This window comes from Sebastes fasciatus, chromosome 8 (genome assembly GCF_043250625.1).
Source record: "Sebastes fasciatus isolate fSebFas1 chromosome 8, fSebFas1.pri, whole genome shotgun sequence".
Classification (NCBI taxonomy): domain Eukaryota; kingdom Metazoa; phylum Chordata; class Actinopteri; order Perciformes; family Sebastidae; genus Sebastes; species Sebastes fasciatus.
In genome coordinates this window covers 366,290-388,418 of record NC_133802.1, presented here as the reverse complement: position 1 = coordinate 388,418, position 22,129 = coordinate 366,290, and the positions used below count along the sequence as shown (strand labels likewise).

General features: G+C 44.3%; 1 protein-coding gene across 3 annotated transcripts in view; it reads left to right on the top strand.

Moving 5' to 3' along the window:
• LOC141772120 (inactive dipeptidyl peptidase 10) overlaps positions 1 to 22,129 on the top strand; it is a 46,144-nt gene that overhangs the window by 22,447 nt on the left and 1,568 nt on the right. For 2 of the 3 annotated variants that reach the window (XM_074642784.1, XM_074642781.1), the window contains 18 exons: positions 5,999 to 6,051; positions 6,636 to 6,717; positions 7,182 to 7,302; positions 7,416 to 7,570; positions 8,598 to 8,695; positions 8,870 to 8,993; positions 9,372 to 9,413; positions 9,501 to 9,605; positions 12,307 to 12,398; positions 13,134 to 13,181; positions 14,982 to 15,100; positions 15,189 to 15,236; positions 15,502 to 15,603; positions 17,300 to 17,366; positions 17,521 to 17,715; positions 17,807 to 17,861; positions 17,964 to 18,063; positions 18,174 to 18,232. In XM_074642784.1, coding sequence (XP_074498885.1) covers positions 5,999 to 6,051; positions 6,636 to 6,717; positions 7,182 to 7,302; positions 7,416 to 7,570; positions 8,598 to 8,695; positions 8,870 to 8,993; positions 9,372 to 9,413; positions 9,501 to 9,605; positions 12,307 to 12,398; positions 13,134 to 13,181; positions 14,982 to 15,100; positions 15,189 to 15,236; positions 15,502 to 15,603; positions 17,300 to 17,366; positions 17,521 to 17,715; positions 17,807 to 17,861; positions 17,964 to 18,063; positions 18,174 to 18,232 — 1,665 coding nt within the window. The remainder of the gene's footprint in view (positions 1 to 5,998; positions 6,052 to 6,635; positions 6,718 to 7,181; positions 7,303 to 7,415; positions 7,571 to 8,597; positions 8,696 to 8,869; positions 8,994 to 9,371; positions 9,414 to 9,500; positions 9,606 to 12,306; positions 12,399 to 13,133; positions 13,182 to 14,981; positions 15,101 to 15,188; positions 15,237 to 15,501; positions 15,604 to 17,299; positions 17,367 to 17,520; positions 17,716 to 17,806; positions 17,862 to 17,963; positions 18,064 to 18,173; positions 18,233 to 22,129) is intronic. The other variant, XM_074642783.1, reaches the window with a different exon arrangement.

The window sequence follows — 22,129 nt, the reverse complement described above, 5'->3', positions numbered from 1 at the left end:
GGAATTGTCTACTCTCATCTGTATGCTCAGTGTGTATTCACACTAGAAGAAATCAGAGGCAGTGCCACCTGGAATCATTTGTATATTTAGAAATGTGCGAGCATGTTTGGCCTGTGCACGGGGGCCATTCCTCCATCGTCCTCTTTCCAGCTCCCTCCTTCTCTCTCCCGCTCCGTCTTCCTCACTCTCACTCACTTTTTTTTCTCCCCCGTCTATCTCTGGGGGGATTTGTGCTGACTGAAGCAGTTTGCGCCAGGCACCAGCTTTGCTGTTCGAAAGAGGAGCGGCATGCTGCCGAGAGAGAGAAAAACAGAGAGAGCGGTGTGGGGGAAGCCAATTGTGATGGAGGGGAGTTGGGCAGAAAAAATGGGATATGCACAAGTTGCCCTCAGATGCACTGCCCAGTTGAAATCAATCAGAATGGTTATCAAAGACTGACAGAAATGCTAAAAGGAGAAAGCTGCAGTGGAGAGAAATGGTTGTGGGTAAAGTTAAAAGGCTTCTCTGGATTCTGTGTTAGCTCTGGAGGCTTTAGGGAGGGCTTTGTGCCCGGTGGGTGAAAATAAATGGATTTTGATAAGAGAGTAGACATAGAAGTGAATTGGGGATTTGGCTACATAGGAACAAGAGAAGCCAGATTTTCTGTATACAAGAAAATGTCTTTCCTCAAAGCCTGTTTGACTTAAATGTGCACACAGAGAAAGAGAAGCCCACATCTATTTTTTTTAAAGAGTGATGGCGAGATAGTTTAGAGATTTCTGGGATTGATGAGCGGAGGCAAACGGACCAGTACCTGCCAAGACAGTGCAGTTTAGGGACAAATAAGATGCCAACGGAGTCGTGTCTGCGCTCTGCAGCAAACGCTGATGGGTGCTGGTATCAAAGGCAGCGCATAGTGGGGCTGCTAAGAAATGCTTGTGAGGCAGGAACAATGTTGAGAAGGAAGGATGCTATTATTGGCTATCTATATTGCAGTATATCCCAATATCTGTGCTCATGTAGAACGGTGTTGTAATCTCTATAGTTTCTTTTGTCACGCTATCTCAAGCTATCTTGTGTGTGTTTAATCTGTGTTTTATGCCCCCCACCGCCGTTTTGGCGACAGGCATTGGGGAGGGGGTGGGTAGTAAATGGAGGAGGGGTGTTGAGGAGCAGAGCAATCTGGAGGATTTATGATATGTTACTGGCAGCCACATTAGAATTCACTCTGCCTCTCCAAGACAGATGCTCTCACCGTCTCTGTCTGTTTATCACTCTGGCATGCACAAACACACAATAACGTACAGCCTCTGCCACCGGCTCCATGATGTGAAATGAGGAGCAGAGTCTCTGGGTTCCTTTTACAAATCACCAACAGCTGATCGAACGCGGTGCTCGTGGCGATGCTGGCCCCCCTCGGTCTCGAAGAGTGATTTTGCCTCTAACCCAACATCAGTCCTTGTATGTGTGTTGAGCGCCTGTCAACTCTGGCTGTGCCTCGGCCCTCTCTGCATCCTTTCCTCCCTTCCTGCCTTTGTTTCTTTCTCTCTAACACCTCTTTCACGCCTATAACCGGGGTCGGACCAGGGTTATCTGACCCATGTTTAATCCTTTAGTCAGTTCAAACCAAGCTTTTCAACACGGGTTATGACAATAACTGGACATGACAATTCAGATATGACCTGGGTCACAACCCGGGAGCAATGCTTACCAATTAGCTCAGGTGTTGGAAATGGGTTTACACGTCTGTAGGATTACAGAGAGAGGGATGGTAGTGGGGGCTGCACGCCTCACAGCAAGAGGGTCGCAGGTTCAAACCCGACTTGGGGTCCTTCTGTGTGGAGTTAGCGTGTTCTCCCCGTGTCAGCGTGGGTTTTCTCCGGGTGCTCAGGTTTCCTCCCACAGTCCAAAGACATGCAGGTTAGGTTCATTGTTGACTTTAAATGTCCCATAGGTGTGAATGTGAGTGTGACTGGTTGTCTGTCTCTATGTGTCCGATAGTCTGGCGATCTGTCAAGGGTGTACCCCGCCTTCGCCCAATGTCCGCTGGGATTGGCTCCAGCCCCCCCGCGCCCCTGAATATGATTATTGATTACAGGTTATGGTCAATGTTTGTAAAAATGTAAAATGTCACAGAATGATGCCTGTTTTGGGAATGATATAGCGTAAATATAATATGTAACGTTACGGCGTCCTCGGTCATCTGCCGCTTAATTTCTTCCCCACCACGGACAGCCAGGAGCTCCCGCACTTCAAAATCTTATCACATATCCGTGTTGTTCAAATCGTCCTCCAATGTATCTAAAAAAAAACTTGTTTGAGCTACGGCGACCTGTGACAGTTGCGTCATGACTGTGCACCCCCATTTGCAACCAAATAGATTTGTCCTGTCCCGGTAGATGCGTGCCGTTGTCATTGAAACTGATTCTGGTCCGGCCCTGGTTCGACCCACCTTTTGACCTGGGTTGCGAAGCCGAGTCGGTCAGCGGTGGTTCACCCTTGGTTGAGTCCTCGATGTGAAGGGGGTATATCTCCCACCCTCCCTTTTTCCTCTAGTGTTGGACAAATTATTTTCTGTTGTAAACTGTAACAGCTGTTCCCCTGTACTGTTCACCCTGTTGCCCCCTCATGCTCAGACTTTTCATCGCAGTCAGATTTCAATTTCATTTAGATAGCCTTAGAATTTATTTCCCCTCCTTTATCCTTTCACCCCTACATCACTCCATCAATGCATTTTCTACCAGACAAACAACACAGATGAAAAATCCAATTTCACCTCTAACTGTGCTATATAGAGGATGTGACATTTAATTTCTTTAGGGACTGATTTTCAAGGGTCAGGCTTTCAGAAGCCAGTGGGCAAATAGCCCTCTTCCAACCCTTTGCATGAGAAAAAACAAATCAATACATTACTGGGAATTCATCAGGTAATGCTGTGATCAATTGCAGTTAACACACACACATATACATGCACACAGTCATTGAATCTGGTCCTTTAGTCTTCTTCAGCGTGTTAATTTAATTATTCATCGTGCTGCTGATGCAAGTGTCAGAGTTGCGACAGGGTTGCCAGCCACAATAGATCTCAGTGGGAAGGATATTAGCTGTAACGATGCTGTTTAATAAGAATGTCCGTCTTAGTGTCTGTTCTTTCCTTTCATTTGTCATGGCTTTAACGTTGTCTCTTTTACTCAGTCTTAAAGGGGAACACCACCCTAATTAAGAATTCCATTTGTTATTTCCATGGCCTAGGAAAGTTCAATCAATATTTGTGAGCGTAAGCTACTCTCTCTCAAAGCCAGAAACCAGAGAAGTAAGTCTCAACCTTGTGATGTCATCAAGAACAAAGTCTGGAGCAACCGCCAGGTCTGAAAAGCCAATGCAGAAGTGCCTTAAACTTACATTCTTTCTAATCGCCAGCAGGGGGCGACTCCTCTGGTTGCAAAAATAAGTCTGATTGTATAGAAGTCTGTGAGAAAATGATCCTACTTCTCTCTTGATTTATTTCCTCAGTAAACATTGTAAACATGAGTTTATGGTCTCAATCACTAGTTTCAAGTCTTCTTCAATACAGCATGATGTTCATTTAGTAAATGATGGTCCTATTTAGAGTCACATAGACCATAAAGCAGGGGATGCTTTAGAGTGGGGGTGTCCAACACGTCGCTCACAAGCGATCAGTAGCTAGCGACCTGTTTCTGAGTCGCGAGCTAAAGGTTCAAAGAATATGTAAACAAATTTGATAAGAAAAAGTCACTTTGTTATCCTAAATTTCTATCCAATCCAATTCACAGTCATTCCGCCCCCTTCTGACACAAACTCATTATTTGCCAATCAGCTGTCAAACCCCCGTTCTCCCTCCAAAGGAGGAAGGAGAGTTGGGTATCCCAAGGCGCACCGCTGGCGGCCAGGGCGAGGCTACCACACCGCACTCATGGTTAAAGGTTCCGAATGGCTGGCCAGGCCCGTTGGCACCAGACCACCCTCCCCGGACATGGTACGTGTCCACAGGGGCTTTTTTTATCGCGAGGAGACGCACCGCTTCCCAGCATTGGACGCTTGGTGGGCTGTCACAAGACACAAGGCTCTCCCCACCTGATTGGACGACCGCTTTCCTCCGTGGTCTGCTGCTCCCAGCTTTCAAACTGGAAACAAGATCACAAGTGGACAGCATTGCGAAGTGCATTGTCATCATACTGTCGGAGATGTGTCGCTGTTTTTGTTCAGCTGCTTTGCGCGGAGCTGACACCCGCCCACCTGTTCTCTGTCATCCCGCCTCTCTGGAGCGCTGTACCCCTACAGGCTGTTGTCTGTCATCCCGGCTCTCTGGAGCGCTGTACCCCGACAGGCTGTTGTCTGGCAAAAGCAGCAGTGCCGGCGGCACGGAGGTCCCCGGGGACCACCGGTACAATAACCATTTATTTTGATGTTAATACAATGTACCAGAATTTACGAATATGTAGGATATTACTACTGACATTCATGTAATATTACGTCACAACGGCTGCTGTATTAGCCGTGTGTTTACTACGTGATTATTTGCATATGGGGCGGGGAAGTGAGATCACATCACCAGGTGTGAACAGACGTACTTAAAGCTGTCCACTTGTGATCCAATCACTGAGGACGCATGTTAATACCAGGTGTGAACAGGGCCTATGACATTAACCTGATGAGAATTTAATAGTGTTAGCTTGACACATTGTCACATCATCACAAATTTGAGTTTTAGCACTCTGGGAGATAGTTGTATGTTTGATTACTAATAATTGGTACTGTCTTAGACCATAGGAATAACATGTATGAATTTTGAAGATGGGGGTCGTTCCCCTTTAAGGGTCCCCGTGATCCAAATTTCAGTTATTCAGAAGTTATCACAATAATTATAATGAATGGTTTAATGACTCCAATAAATGAAGTGTAAAGTGTCAGCTGAATTTGGCTCAATGACAATCAAAGCAATATTAAAATACTGTCTATTGAAAATGACCACACAAACAATACTTTGCTACTATTGATTTTTTAGGTGAAAGAATAACATTACATTGTTATTATTAATTAAATAATTTAGCGTTCATTGAACATTTCCATTTCTAATTTTATAGCATAATGTTACTGCCCTTTTAAAAAAGCAAGAAGCCACTTGATGCAATGGTTTGCTGTGAAGACATTAAAGAATGTGTAGTAGTAGTGTTATTAATGATATACACACACCTTCACTTTTGGCTCCAACACGCCGTTTATTCTGCTAATACAGAGATGACGTTAGATCTCCCACAGTCAGTCTCACAGCGACAAAGCTTCTCAAAGATGCTAAAACAAAATCAATCAGTTGAAGTTGCTGTTGATTAGCCAGCTACAGCTCAGACTGAGCTAGCAAAGTCACCGACAACGTGGCGTGTTCAACAAACTACTCCACGCAAAGAGGCAACTAATATCAACCTTCAGCATTTTCTCTAGTACTTGGACGCTTAGCTCGACATATCAGTTACAGAAAACACACTTTTACCATAAAAACGAGGCTTATGATCTCTATATTTACGGAGCTAATTGAAAGTCAACCTACCACGGAGACGGCATATACAGACTGTTGACAAGATGTGGGGCGCACCTGTCAAGTCTGCAGGGGTGCAGTAGAGGGCGCTCATGCTACGTACACACAAAGGTCTCCATGGCAACCTCCATTATAACAATATAATAATAATAAAATAATAAAGTAAATAACATGATATTGAAACAGATGACAAATAATAAATTAAATTCAGTGTACATACATTTAAAAATATGAAGACAGAGTTAGTAATGGCAAGTGGAATCATTAACTCGGCTACAAATGCAAACACAGCTTCCTGTTGCTTATAGTTAATTGTAAGGTGGGCCTCAGCAGTGTCCTTCACAACCTTTGTTTCATTTGCTTTTAACTTTCTTTATACATGTGCATGTGTGAGCACTCAAATCTGTGTGTGTTGTCATCTATGTGCGGCACACCTGTGTGCATGATATCCTCTACCTCTTTCAGGTGTTCTCTCAGTCCTTCACAGCCTCCTATGCTATCTACAATGTGGCTAATGGGTAGGTGGAATCATGAATGCTAATGCATGGGCTGCACTGGGCATGAGCGTCACCAATGCAAGCAGACCCGCGGATTGAAAAAAACCTTCCCACCCAGAGTGTTGTCTCATCGAATCCGAGCCTCATGTTTCTGTCAGACATGCATTCATTCGTCGTGTTCCTTCAAGGTTCCATATCCCAACTCACGGTTTGTACTGTACTTCAGATTTCACTGCCTGAGTTTCATATTCAGCATTATGTCAGTGGGAAAACTCGGTGGATGATCCCTGGAGCTTCTGGGGGATGGTTGTGAAAAAGGATTTCAGGAGGACCTGCAGTAATGACCATTGCCTGAGTATGCCTTGGAGGAAAATGTTTGCCTGTCCTAGGAAGAAAAGAAGTGCAGCTAGGAACATGGAAAACCAAATGTTGCACTCTTGCATGAACTCCATTCTCTGTTTTGTTTTCCCTCTCTGCATCTTGTCCTCACAGTGCAGTGTCTCTCTCAAGCTCAAGGCCAGGGCATGGATGGACCTCAGAGGGCTTTAAACGGGACACTCGTCCCTAAGGGAGGGCTTATGTCTGAGTGTGTGTGTGTGTTCCAGGGATCTGCTGGAGCTTAACCCTCCGGAGAGGGAGAAGGCAGTGCTCCAATACGCTTCCTGGGGGCCTCAGGGGAGCCAGCTGGTAAGCCACATGCTTACACATTTACCTGATCAATGTGTTGTCTGCGTCATCTGAATCAGCTACACCTGTCAATACAAGGAGATTTTCCTAACTTTACAATCTATAATAATAACGTCATTATCATAACATCAATGGTATCATGTCTCTGTCATTATGAGATGAACTCCATCTTACAGGTTATTGCAGACATGGAGATTCTATAATGGGGTTGTTTTACACTCATAATATAATTCATCTACCTTCCCTGTAATGTAATTGGCTTTTGCTGCCACGTCTGCAGCATATTAACTGGCGAGTGAAGATGTATTGGCTCTCACTTGTGTGTGCGCGTGTGCTGGCCGATGATTCATTCACTCTTGGACGGCGTCCGACCGACGCTCAATTCAAGCAGCCGGTGATGAAGCCTTCAACCGTACTGTCTTTGATAATGGATTGGGGCTATCTGTCTGTGCCGCCCGTGCCAGGCCTATGTGTTTGACGGAGATATCTACTACAAGCCGAGTGTGACCAGCAAAGCCCTGCGTCTCACAACCACCGACCTGGAGCAGAATGTGGTGAACGGGCTCTCTGACTGGACTTATGAAGGTAGGCTGTGTTCCAGGACTTAGAGTGAGAAATCTGCAAAACCAAGCTAACAACAATAATCATGAACAGCAGGTGTATGCTTTGAGTCTGATATACACTGTCTTTTAAAACAGAGGAAGTGCTCCTGACATATGTTGCCCACTGGTGGTCTATGGACGGAGCCCGGCTGGCATACCTCACCATCAACAACTCTGCCACACCTGTGATGGAAATACCTCACTTCTTAGGTGGTCTCTACCCCTCTAATATGGTCTTCCCCTACCCCAAGGTAAACATGGATTAAAACAAGACTAAAGTCTACAGTCACGCTCTGTGAGGCGGTACATTCTGCAGTTTAGCAGGTGTAATCAGGCGGCAACCTCCAAGTCTGAAAATTGAAACCAATGCGGAAGTGATTTAAACTGGCATTCTTTCTAATATCCAGCAGGGGGCAACTCCTCTGGTTGCAAAAAGAAGTCTGATTGTATAGAAGTCTATGAGAAAATGAGTCTACTTCTCACTCGATTTTTTTTTTTACCTTTATTTATTCAGGGGGAGGTTCACTGAGAGCAATGCTCTCTTTTTCAGGAACGCCCTGATCACATTCACACAGTTACACATTCACACCTGGAAGCTGCCCAGTACAACCACAGTCTGATCTGCTGGCCACTGAGCAGCTCCACTGGACTCAAGGGTACCTCAGTGGTGGTAACGAGGGAGGGGCAAGCGCTGCTTTTCACTTTCTCCACCCAGATTTCTCCTGCTGGTCCGGGGGATTCAATCGGCGACCTTCCGGTCTCAAGCTCGCTTCTCTAACCTGTAGGCCACCACTGCCCGTTATTACCTTCAATTTATTAAACTTCAAGTTTTTAAACTTGAGGCATCAAAACCGTAGTCCACAAACCAATGGGTGACGTTTGTACTAAATGTCATCCATCCAATAGTTGAGACATTTCACTCAAACCTACAAGTCAACCTCATGGTGGCGTTAGAATAAAAGTCGGGGATCACTATGATTCGTCCTCTGGGCATCATGAATGTCAAATGACAAAATCTTCTACATCCAGTAGATGTTGAGTAATATTACTCAATCAGTGAAAGTGTTGACCTGCTAGTGGAGCTAGGGGTAGAGTCAGGGGAGCACCAAAGTCATTAGGATTCATCCTCTGGGTACCGAGACTATACATTCTGGATCAAAGCGGTGGAACGACAGGCCGGCATTGCCATTGCCGCTAGTGTGGCTAAAAGTATTTGCCATCTGTGCGTTCACTTTTTGATGAGTTTTTATCTTTGTTTTCTTTTTGTTGTGCTCACAGGCTGGCTCAAGTATCCCATCAGTCAGTCTATTTGTGGTGAATCTCTATGGTCCAGCTCACACTCTGGAGATGATGCCCCCTGACTCCATCAGGGCCAGGTAGTACCTCTGTGTGAATGTAAACACAGAATAAAGACTTTAGACATCACCTGTCAGATATTATTACTATTATGTCCAAATTCCTCTCCCCTCCACCGCTTCTTTTTTCCCCATTCCTTTGCACCACTTTCCAATCACTTTCCCCGTGTATCATTTTCTGCATGGCCTCTTCAGAGACAGCTACATCTCCATGGTGACTTGGATCAGCAGCACCCGCCTAGTGGTTCGTTGGCTGAATCGTGCCCAGAACCAATCAGTGCTGTGCGTGTGTGAGGCCACCACGGGGGCCTGCTCAGAGGTGAGCGGTCATCAGTCGTTCCACATTAGTAATCCACAAACGGCCTCCGCTGCAATATACAGCTTTAATAGAATTTTGGCTTCTTTTACACGGTGTTGGGAGTTAGGATTGATTTCCTTAAACTCTCAGATGTCGACTGGCTGGATTAATATTGAAGGTCATTCGCTGTATGAGAAGAATTCTCAGTGATGTGCTGCAGTATTTTATCACTTGTTCTCTTTCTGTAAATCCTCACAGATTCCAGTCACCCATTGCCAATGCTTCTATATTTAATAATTAATAAATATAATAAGCTTTATTTACACAATGCTACTTAAACTAGCTTTGTAAATGGTGTGACTAATACATTTCTCTATATTGTGTGATCTAAATCAATAGAAACACAAAATGGCCATGGACATAATGCAAAATCAACGACAGGTATGTATTGCTCATGATTCATTAAGTTTTATTACACCTGTTTATCACTGCTGTCTTTCTATTTGACTCAATACTTTTCTTTAACAGGACGTGCCATTGTTTTCAGCAGACGGCTCTGTGTTTTATACAATCCTGCCAGCAAAACAGGGCGCTCGGGGAGAGTTTCACCACATTGCCAGTCTTTCAGCCCAGGTCAGTTGTGAGGGCAGTTAACTTTTACTTCCTCAAGTCATCCTTGAATAATTTCTGCCAAAATTGGTCATTAATATTTCAACAGGGGTCACATAAAGCAGTGTGATTACAGATCTCAGCAGCACAGACCTTTAAAGTCAATCTCCTCTTCCTCTATTATTATTGAAGCAATTTGTTTGCATTTGTTTTTCTCCCTAGTTACTAAAGCCCCACCTTTAACTGGGGAGTCATTTCATACATTAATACTTGCCCTTTCTATTACTGAAGGAATACAGTTGAGTTCATTTCAATTTAGCAATTTATTCATCCCCAGCGGGGCAATTCAAAATGTTTAATGATGCTTTTTTTTTATCATTAAACACTTTTTTTCTCCTTTATTGGACAGATGTAGAGTGTAGTGTCAGACTGGAAATGGAGATATTGGGGGGGGAGGTAATGACATGCAACAAAAGTCCCACGGTTGCAATCGAACCAGCAATGTTGCGGTTACGTGGCGTGTAACTATTCCAAGGCGCTCCCTAATGATGCTTTTTTTCCTGAATCCCATTCTTGATCAGGTCCACTCATCCTCAACTGGTGCAAGGCACGGCTTGCTACAGTTAAAGATTCTGCATAGAATCCCCCATACCAGTGCTAGATTAGCAAAGATGTACCCCAATGTTGGTATAAACCATAGACTGTATATATAACTTAGATGGACGACACTTTCTCCCACTGTACAAAAGTGAAGCCAAAATATCCCAGATATGGGAGCGGCCATCTTGAGACTTTTACGTCGTATGGAGCCAGAGTCTGCGCAGTAGTGATTGGGGGGCAAGAGCCGTGGTATCCAGGTCCCGCCCACACACCGGCCCGAACCAATCACAAGTTGAGCACGGCCGAAGCTTGTTAGCATGAGTTACCTAGCTGCTACGTTAGCACCACAGTAGCTGTTTGGCTAGAAAGACAAAACAACTAACCATAATATCTCTATGACTACATTTATGATCAAATGGACACACGATCTATTACACAGACTGGTGACGGTATGAAAGGTTAAAGTTACATCTCTCTCGTGCAATTCTCGAGCCTCCGGCTCCATGACTACTTCACTCAGAGCAGCTGTCAATCATGATGTCATTCAATCATTATCTGTAACCGCTTATCCTATTCAGGGTCGTGGGGGGGCTGGAGCCGATCCCAGCTGACATTGGGTGAAGGCGGGTTACAGTCTGAACGCCAGCCTATCACAGGGCTGACACATAGAGACAGACAACCATTCACACTCACATTCACACCTACGGGACATTTAGAGTCAACAATGAACCTAACCTGCATGTCTTTGGACTGTGGGAGGAAACCGGAGCACCCGGAGAAAACCCACGCTGACACGGGGAGAACATGCAAACTCCACACAGAAGGATTTGAATCTGCAATCCTCTTGCTGTTAGCCCTGCAGGGTGGTGCAGGGCTAACCACTGCACCACCGTGCAGCCCTATTCATAATGTCTCACAACCTTTTTATATCATCAAATAACTCATTAAAACCAAACTTATCACAAAAAAATGGCACTCGGAGAGCGCAGACCTCCGCCCCCCCCTCTCCGTTCAGCTTGCGCCATCATCCACGTGTATTTGAGTTTATGTTAAGATCAGCTGTACGTAGTGGAGCATCGTAAAACACTTCATTCACACCGGACAGAAACAAAGTAAAAGTCACCTAAACCGTCGTCGTTACTCTTTCCAACAATCACCAAGTGTGCTTTGGTCCAACTCATCTGGAATTTCACAGTTTAATGTGAAAAAACACAGAATCTACAGTTGACGTGTACTTGGATTTTTTTGGTTTGACCCATGTCCCATCCGCTAACATGGAGGGGGTGGGATTTCTGATCTGTACGGCAGCCAGCCATCAGGGGGCGATCCAGATGTTTTGGCTTCACTTTTGGGGAGCTGTCATGTCGTCCATCTTTATATACAGTCTATGGTGTAAACCTGTGATGGGAATATCATTTCAAGTGAATATGGCATTAAAACAGGGAAATATATAATTGTTGGATAGTGAAGTCTTTCACCTTTGGGCTCATGCAAACCATTAGTGGTTTAGGATTAGAGCTGCAACAAAACTGATTAGTTGTCAACTATTAAATTAATCACAAACTATTTTGATAATTGATTAATCGGTTTCAATCATTTTGTAAAGAAAGAAAAAGCAAAAATTCTCTGATTCAAACTTCTTAAATGTGAATATATTCAGGTTTCTTTACTCCTATATGACAATAAACTGAATATATTTGAGTAGTGGACAAAACAAGACATCTGAGGACATCGTCTTGGGAAACACTGAGCATAATTTTTCACCTTTTTCTGACACTTTATAGACCAAACAACTAATAGATTAATCAAGAAAATAATCAACAGATTAATTGGCAATGAAAATAATTGTTAGTTGCAGCCCTACTTAGGATCAAATCCAAAGTTTTTCCTCCCGTGTCTCACTTTCTTCAGTCCCAATGTCAAAATGAAAAAATGGTTAAAATATAGTGTTCCTGAACTCTCTCTGTAGCCATCAGTGTCTTTATTTGGTTCAACTTCATGAACCTATCTTCATTTTTCCCCCCATCGTCTGACACACACTTGCTGTATCGCTGCACCTATTTTTATTCTGTATATCTGTGTGCTTCCACATTGCTCTTCATCTCTGTTTCTCTGTGTAACACAGCCTGCCATCCCCTCCGTCCCCCCTCGCTTCCTGACATCAGGGAGCTGGGACGTCACCTTGCTCTGCGCCCTCGACGAGACTGCTAGAAAAATGTATGTGAGAGCCACAGCGTGACGAGCTGAATCACCTTTCAGTGCCAGGGGGGGGGCATCATTATAATGATGAAATGAAATGAGCAAATTCTAGACAAATTCCTTTGTTAGGTCAGACTCTGGCTGAATGGTACACATAAGATTGTCTATTTAAAAATAACTAAAAGGGCCGTTTTAACATGTAGCATTGATCTCAGTTAAAAAGCCAGAGGAAACGGTCCTAACCCTGACTTTGCTTGTGGCAATTCGTTGCCACTGAAGAGGCTAAAGGATTACTTGCACTTGAACAGAGCAGATTATCACTTAAATCTGTCTTTATCCTGCTGGGGGCAGAAACCCCTCCTGAACCGATGGACTGAGGTGTGAACATCAGAGAGAATTCAGGAAAGTCAATTGTAGATCAAGGCAGTCGTTTGCAGTCCCAAAGCCCACGGGTTGATGCTGCTCTTTGCCTCCACACGAGTCATTCTGTCTCACGGTACTCTACTTCCGTTCATATAGAGATGGATAGTCGACATATTGCTGCGGCTTTGATGCTCATCTACTTCACAACTGAGTTAATTCACCATCATTAATGGTGCTTTACAAATGAAATGAGATTTTATTAACATGCTGAAGTATGTTAAGTATATTCTTGTCAAGAATAATTGATATCCAGAATATCTATGAAGGTGATCTGCAGTTCTTAGTGTTGAGTAACTTGCTGTGTCTGTGGTTTGTTTTTGTCATTATCAGCTATTTCCTGAGCACAGAGGAATCCAGACAGAGCAGACACCTTTACAGGTAACCATGCTTCCCTCTGACACTGCAGCCATCTCACTTTGGATTTTCTTGTTTGTTGTGTTTTAGCCTAATTTTTGAGAGCTGCTTTTTGTCATAGCCCGGCTCCTATGCCATGACAAATACGGGAAAGGACGCAGTGATTGATTGTAAATTAAAGATATTTATTACAAATAAATTAAGGATGTACAGAAATAACTACAAATGTGGAGTGTGTCAGTCAGTAACATCAGTAATGTAGATGTGGATGTGTGAGCATGATGAAGTGTGATGTGTTGTGAGTGGAAACTAAAGAAAAGCCAAACAAAGGCAGCCCGGCAGGTTCTGACAGGGATGAGTCCAGGTGAAGGAAAAAAGGGCAGAGCAGCACTTGATTGGGGCTTTTATACTCAGGACGTGCCAGCATCAGGTGCTCTGCATCAGGCATCCTCTCCCGTGATACCTTCAAGGACACAGGGAAAGAATGAATGGCCAAATCCACACTGGCATCTCAGTATTGAGGCAGGGGCCGTCAGTCCTTTAATACAATGATTTATCTTGTAGATATTGAGATTGGTTTTCTTTAAAGATTTTTGTTGGGGCTTTTTGCCTTTATTTGACAGAGATAGTGATAGTTGTGAAAGGGGGAGAGAGGGGATGACATGCAGCAAAGGGCCACGGGTCAGATTGGAACCCCAGGCTGCTGCAGCAAGGACTCAGCCTTGCTACATGGGGCTCCTGCTTTACCAGGGGAGCTACCGGGGCGCCCCAGAGATTGAGATTTTTCAGGGAATAACTAAAAATTTGGACCTGCTGGTGGCAAGGGTTCATCCTCTGGGCACAATGAATATCTGTACAAAATTTTTACTGCAATTCATCTGATGGATGGTAAAACATTTCAGTTTGGACCAAAGTGTTGGGCGGATTAGCCAACTTTGCCATCCCTGGAGGCTAGCATGACTAAACTAGCATTCAGAAGAGTAACTGCTATACGCTGTGTATAGGTAAGAACATTACGATACGTATCATGATACAGGGGTTACGATTCAATATATTGCGATATACTGCGATACTGTAAGCATGTGTTTTTTTTTGTGATTTTTAAAAAATCAGATTTTAGTAAAACGGTCATAGTAAAAGTTTAAAAAAGTTAACTTTTTTTCAATCAATGCAATCAGAACAGTGGGATCTGCATTTATCACTACGAATCTTTGTATGTGTTTTTGAGAAGCGATACAGTATCACAAAACAAAATATCGCAACACTCAAGTGTATCGATATTTTCTTACACTCCTAGTAACTGCACACTAATGAGTTGATATATGAATATGTATTATTGTGTGCTGTAGATGTTCAAGGCCAAGAACTGAAGTGACACATATATAAAATCCTGCTCAGTGGACGGTTACCGCTGAGACTCTGGTCCACCTCTGATGAACACACTTGTCTGTTCCCTCATCAACCTCCTATGTTTCAGATCTTCTTTTTAGCTTGCATAGCTATGGGCTTCAGGAGACAGCACAATATTATGGAGGAGGGACGATGGCTTGTATAAACTTGGTCTGTGATTAATCCTGTATGAAATTTGCAAGCAGCGGAGTGGAGAAGGTCATTTACAGACTCGACACAGAGCAATCTGTTTAACGGCTTTTATGTCTAGCCTTATTGAACACCATTTGTTTCTTAAAAGCCAACTGCCGGAACAGTTTGTCTCAAGACACTGTCACTTTTCCTTAATATCTTGGCAATTAATTGACCCTCTCCTGGAGCAAATCAAACCTCATCTAATGTGTGGTCAATAAGCCGTTTTCTCTTATGTCCCAGTGTGGACCTGGATGGAGTGTTTCAGCGCCGGTGCATCTCCTGTAACCTCATAGATGGATGTCGCTTCTTTAAAGCTGAATTCAGCCTCAATCAAACCCACTTCACCCTCTACTGTCTGGGTAAATGACACACACACACGAGCAAGGAATATGCTTCACGCTGCTCAGACTGTTGGTTTTATGATGTTTTCTTTTTGAACTTCCGCAGGCCCAGGAATACCTAAAGTGACGGTTCACAGTACAAAGGACTCCTCCAGTGAGTGTTTGTCTGACCAATAATGTCTGTCCAATAAATGGTATTATCCCACACACACAGTCCTGTCTGCAGTTTCCTACAACAGCCTGCAGAGGGCGATACGTTCAAGCACACCAGAATGTAAAGTCATTCATTCCAGGCTTGTGAACACTGCCCTCTGTCTGTGGCCCTCAGTTAGAGCATGGAGATGATGAGGATTTCACCTGATGGTGTCTGTTTGGATGTTTAGGATTGATAACCTGACACACTGGTGTTTTATCTCCTGCAGGATACGTCGTCTTGGAGGATAACAGCCCTCTATCTGAAGCTCTGGAGGACAAGAGGCTCCCTGAGACTCTGTTCAGGACACTCCCAGCAGACAATCATGGTACAACAAAGAAAACACTGTATATGGTTGGACATTTAGGATATTGGCCACACAAATACAAGCATTCACAGATCACCTTGAGGGCCTTTCTCAAGCACTCAGACTATATTAAGCGCTGGCTGCAAGTATCTCAGCCTGGAAGGGACAAATATAGTTAAGTACCAACCAATTTCTCTATTTGGTGATTAGATGATAATAATAATAATAATAATAATAATAATACTATTAGTGTGAGTCATGCCTGTCCTTAAGGACCAGTGGCAACTATTCTTTCAGAGTGTGGCTGTGCAGGTTTGTTCGTGTTTTGTTTAGATTAAGGATGAACTCTTTTTTTTTTTACTTCTTCCACTCCACCCCTCTTTCTCCTTAGACCCATGTTTGTCTGTTTTTTAAGGGAAATTTAGGGGGAGATAGCAGGTCAGCAGTAGATGTCACATAGAAGTGGTGTACATCATCTGAAAGCTGGAACCTGAAGATTAATTTGAGATGCATCTCAAGTTGTTCTAGGCATAATTCATTAATTCATTAATTAATCAATTAATTAAGATACATTGTGAGACTGTATAAGGGCTAAGAACATGATGATAGAAGTATATGATGGCCATTCCCATGCTCTATTATGTCTCATAAGTTTTTGCAGCAATCTTTGGGTTGAACCATTTGTTACACAGATTTGGTGCTGAACACATTTTATCACTCGAAAATTGATAAAACATTATCAATAATCCCTACAAAATACAACATTAAGACAACAAGACTTTGCAGTTGAAGAATTGCATTTTTCGGCAATTGGATGGCGAGCACTTCTGTTGTGTAAACTGCTCAGAAACCCCCTTATTGTCAATGTAGTGATACAAGCCATACATATTCTGAATGCTCTAGGTCTCTAGTCTGATCCATCCATCCTCTGAATGCTCTAGGTCTCTAGTTTGATCCATCCATCCTCTGAATGCTCTAGGTCTCTAGTTTGTGGCTGTAAAGTTTCATGAGGTTGTGATTATCCTAGAGGTCACCACAGGTCATTTGATACAATGAGGTGAAGTTTCACAAAATGGTCTCACGATATGAAATGTCTCCTATGCCATAGGAGACATATGGACCTATGGGGACTAACATCATTACACATGAATAGAATTGGGCTCATTGGATCCACAAGAGTCTCAGCTTTACAGTCATACCTGATGTATGCAATTCCAAGACTGTTTAGGGACCCCAGTATTCAGAAATATTCAAAAACATAATTTTTAGAATTTGCAAAAAAACACATTTATACTGCAAGCAAAAAAACTGCATGTTTTTTGTCCCAAACTGCATGTGATTATCATAAAGTGGGCATGTCTGTAAAGGGGAGACTCGTGGGTACCCATAGAACCCATTTACATTCACATATCTGGAGGTCAGAGGTCAAGGAGCCCCTTTGAAAATGGCCATTCCATATAAAATTAGGCTAACTTTGGAGCGTTATTTAGCCTCCTTCCTGACGAGCTAACATGACATGGTTAGTACCAAATCCTTGGTTTTCTAGTTTCATATGATAGCAGCTTTAAAGCTGAGCCTGCTGCAGCCTAGTAGAAGAGGATCATTTTTATGTGCTTCAGAGGTTTCAATTGTATTTCAGGCAGAGGCTCTAAATGTAGCAGCAATCCTAACGTGTCTATCGACAGTTGACCTTGTTCAACCCGTTTGCTTTCCTTAGATCTCCACCTGAAACTATCTCTACCTCAGGGTTACGAGGCCAACCTGCACCCTCTCCTCATCATTGTGTAAGCGTCTCTGAACAACCAGCATGCTGAAGGGCAGCTTAAAGTTATTTAATGTCACCTGTTTTGCAACCTATGATCCCTTGCCTTTTCTTCACTCTTCCACGCCCCAACAACTGTCACCCAACTAGCTGTTCCGGTTTGTCTTGTCGCTCAGGGATGGCGTGCCTGGCCGTCAGTCGGTGACAGAGGAATTTGCCCTCGACTGGCCTCAGGTCCTCTCTGGCACACACAATGTGGCCTTGGCCTGGGTGGACGGCAGGAGTGGGGTCGGCCGTGGACAGAAGACCACCGCTGTGGATCCACGCAAGCTTGGCTCAATTAGAGTCAAAGATTATCTGGGAGTTGTCGAGTCAGTGCAGTTATGCAACAACATAAAGCTATATTATTGACACATGAGAATAATGTCAGTAAACTAACAGGATTTGATGACATTTCCACAGGTTGTTAATGCAACTACCTTACATTGACGACCGTCGGATGGTCCTCTATGGCAAGGTTACAGCATTTTCTAGATGTAGAAACTCAACACTCCTATTGAAGCCATGAGAGCTATCACATGCTTTGTTTGGTTTAGCACTTCTCTGTTTCTCCCTACAGGCATTCGGTGGTTATTTAACTCTCAAGATGTTAGCTGCAACAGATAAGCTCTTTCAATGCACGGCCGCTGTGGCGCCGATAACTGACTTCCGGCTTTTTAGTGAGTTGATATCATGTCATTAACGATTCAGACATTAAGCCCATGGGAATTGGGATGACTCTGAGACACAGTTCATGCCTTTGAGTAAAAGTTATTCCACTTTTTTTCAGGTGCTGCATTCTCAGAGAGGTATCTAGGCCTTCCAGCAAAGGAGGAGCACGCCTACTCGGTGAGGCTGTGGCTAAAAACCCTCAGTTGCAGGTTTACTGCCCAAAACTAATGTAGTCTTCAACAAAAACTGGACATTTATACGTGTGTCGGGTCCTGACAAAATGCTGTTGTAGTATTTATCACATATCCCCACATAGATTTAAAGTCTGTCTTTGGCACTAAATATTGACTTTATAGCAGTGGTGAAAGTATTGAGATCTTTTACTTAAGTAAAAGTAGCAATTACAATTAAAATACTCTATTACAAGTAAAACTTCTGCAATCAAAATGTCACTTAAAGGAACAGTGTGTAACATTTCGGGTGATCTATTAGCAGAAATGGAATATAATATTCATAACTTTGTTTTCATTAGTGTATAATCACCTGAAACTCAGTATTGTTGTGTTTTTGTTAGCTTAGAATGAGCCCGTCATATCTACGTAGGGAATGGGTCCTCCGCCATGTTTCTACAGTAGCCCAGAACAGATGAACCAAACTCTGTCTCTAGAGAGAGACTTTTACGTTTTTACAGTACCTGAAGGCCACTGTAGTTCTCCGACACGCTTATGAAACTGCAGTAACGTGAGCCGCAGAGTGCAAAACCATCCGACTTCCGTTGCTCCTGAAGTTATATACATGCATCTTCTCAAAGCCTACACATGCTGGATACTGTCTACCAAGGGGCAATGAGATTTATTAGGAATTTTAATAATAATACATATTATTTGGTGGCTCCTTTCAGGACACCTAAGGACACCTTAAAAAGATAACATTATACATAAACAGATAAAAACAGACGGACATGACAGAGACACATATAAGGCAGACGAATATGCCAGTTTGAACAGGTGGGTTTTGAGGAGGGATTTGAATGTTGAGATGGTGTCAGACTGGGAGCAATGCAGCTGAACGCCCTAGCTCCCATGGTGCTGAGGCGTGAGGCAGGGGTGGTCAGAAGACCAGCTGAAGATGAGCGGAGGGAACGGGAGGGGGTGTACTCCTGAAGGAGGTCAGTGAGGTAGGTGGGGGCCAGGTTGTGGAGGGCTTTGTAGGTGAGCAGAAGGTTTTTGAAGTCAATCCGGTGTTGAACAGTGAGCCAGTGTAGTTGGATGAGAATGGGGGTGATGTGGTCAGAGGATTCAATTCAATTCAATTCAATTTATTTTTATATAGCGTCAAATCACAACAGAAGTTATCTCAAGGCGCTTTATATATAGAGCAGGTCTATGACCGTACACCATAGTTTAGAGACCCAACAAGATCCACCAAGCGCGCTGTGGCCAGGAAAAACTCCCCGATTAGTGGGAAGAAACCTGGAGCAGAACCGGGCTCTGGGTGGGAGGCCATCTGCCGAGACCGGCTGGGGGGATAGATAGATAGATAGAGAGAGAGAGAGAGAGAGAGAGAGAGAGAGAGAGAAAAGCAGCCACAATAATAGCCCAGCAGCCTTAATAACTAATACAAGTAGGACTAATAACACAAAAAGAATGATGTAAAAGAATGATGATACAACTATCGGAATTGATATCATTGGGTCGTCCTCAGACGGGCTTTCAAGCGGAGCTTCCAGCTATCTCAGTCCTCCATACATCTGGCTAGCTCGCCAGCACTGTCCAGCATCTCTCCTCAGTACGTCCATGTGTGTTGGTGTGAGACGTCCCTGTGATCGATGCCCGTGCGTTGGATCCCGCAGCATCAGCATGCTTGCTGGGAGTTCTTGATGTCTTTGGCAGTGACCGAGAAGTCTCATTCTCCAGGCTGCCACTTTGTCACTAAGCCTTGGTAGTCCCTCGTTAGCCTTGGTAGTCCCTCGTTAGCCTTGGTAGTCCCTCGTACAGACGGAATCAAATAATGATGGATCTGGTGCGGGTGATCCGGTGCGGGTGATGATCCGAGCGGCAGAGTTCTGAAAGATTTGAAGTCTGTTGAGCAGTTTGGTGGGAAGGCCAGAGAGGACAGCGTTGCAGTAATCAATCCGGGATGCAACAAATGCATGGACCAAGATTTCTGTGCTGGAGTGAGACAGGGATGGGCGGAGTCTGGAGATGTTGCGTAGGTAGAAGAAAGCAGTCTGGGTGACGTTTTTTATGTGGGGTGCAAAGGAGAGGGTGCTGTCTAGGGTGACCCCAAGGATCTTGACGTGGGTGGAGAACGGAACGGAGAAGCCATCAATGAAGAGGTTTGGGGCGCTGGTGTGTTGTGATTTGGAGAGGTTGTTTTTGGAGCCGATGAGCAGGGCCTCTGTTTTATTTCCATTGAGCTTTAAAAAGTTCCTGCTCATCCAGCTCCTGATGTGTTGTAGGCAGGTGGCGAGGGAGGTCGGTGGCAGGGCAGCGCTGGGTTTAGTTGAAATGTAGACCTGTGTGTCGTCGGCATAGCAGTGAAAGTGGACATTGTGATGACGGAATATAGTGCCAAGGGGAAGGAGGTAAATGATGAATAGGAGTGGACCCAAAACTGACTCCTGGGGGACACCCCGTGAAACAGTGGAACACCATGATCTGTGGTTGCTCAGTTGTACATATTGTTGTCTGCCGGTGAGATATGAGGAAAACCATGTGAGTGCAACACCAGTGATACCAATATCAGCCAGACGTTTGATGACTAGTGGGTGGGAGATGGTGTCAAAGGCAGCAGTGAGATGGAGGAGGATGAGGATGAGGATGGTGAGCAGTCCAGAGTCAGCTGCACGGAGGAGGTCGTTGGTGATTTTGACCAGGGCTATGTCAGTACTGTGTTTGGGGCGGAAACCAGATTGGAAGGGTTCATGGAGGTTGTTTGAGTCGAGGTGGGACTGAAGTTGAGCGGCAACCACTCTCTCAAGAGTTTTGGAGATGAAGGTGAGGTTGGAGATGGGCCTGTAGTGGTTCAGATCAGCTGGGTCAGCACTGGGTTTTTTGAGAGTTGGTGTGATTGCAGCGGTTTTGAGGGTGGGGGGTACAATACCGGTGGTGAGGGAGGAGTTAATCATTCTTGTGATCATGGGGGAGATGGAGGGCAGGCAGGCTTTGACGAGGATAGTGGGGAGGGGATCGAGCTGACAGGTAGCTGGTTTGGCTTAATGAACGAGCTCAGTGATGGTTAATTCCGTTGTTGGTGTGAAGTTAGAGAGGGTGCTGATGAGTGGTTGGCAGGAGGTTGCCATCCAGATTGGGTCACATGAGGAGGTGCAGGATGAGGCCAGCTGTTGGTGGATGGTGTTGATTTTGTTATCAAAGAATTGCAGAAAGGCAGTGCAGTGATCAGTGGAGGTATTTGGGGGGAGGGTTCTTGGAGGCCGAAGAAGGTGGCTGACTGTTGAGAAGAGGGTTCTGGTGTTGCCTTTTTCCGGTACTGATGAGGTTGGAGTAGTAGGAGGATTTGGCAGTGGAGAGTGCGTTCTTGTAGAGGTGTAAGTGTTCTGTGTATTGTTGGATGTGCACTGAAAGTCCAGTGTTTTTGCACAAGTCGACGACCGTTGGTTTTAAGATGATGTGGTTTAAAGCCCTTACACACCATTGCTCTTTGTATGCTCGGGTAGGATAGCCTGCCTTGTCCACCCGTAGACTGAACCACTGGCGTGTTCTTATTTATAAGGCTATTCTTGGTCTGCTTCAATCTTACCTACGGATCTACATTCTTCAAAAAAGTACGGGAAGTTACTGTTTTCGCTCCCAGGACTTATATTAATCCTATTAACTGTCCCCAAAGTCCACACTTAACTGGGAAAAGGGGCATTCAAGTATGCTGCTCCCTCTTCTTGGAATCAGTTACAAAATGACTTCGAGAGCTGGTCTCACTGAATAACTTTAAAGACGTGGAAGCATGCACATGTCTTTGTTTTATGTCTGCAACTGTGTAGCTGTGCTGCTGTCTATCTTGGCCAGGATACTCTTGAAAAAGAGATTTTTAATCACAATGAGTCTTTAGTCCTGG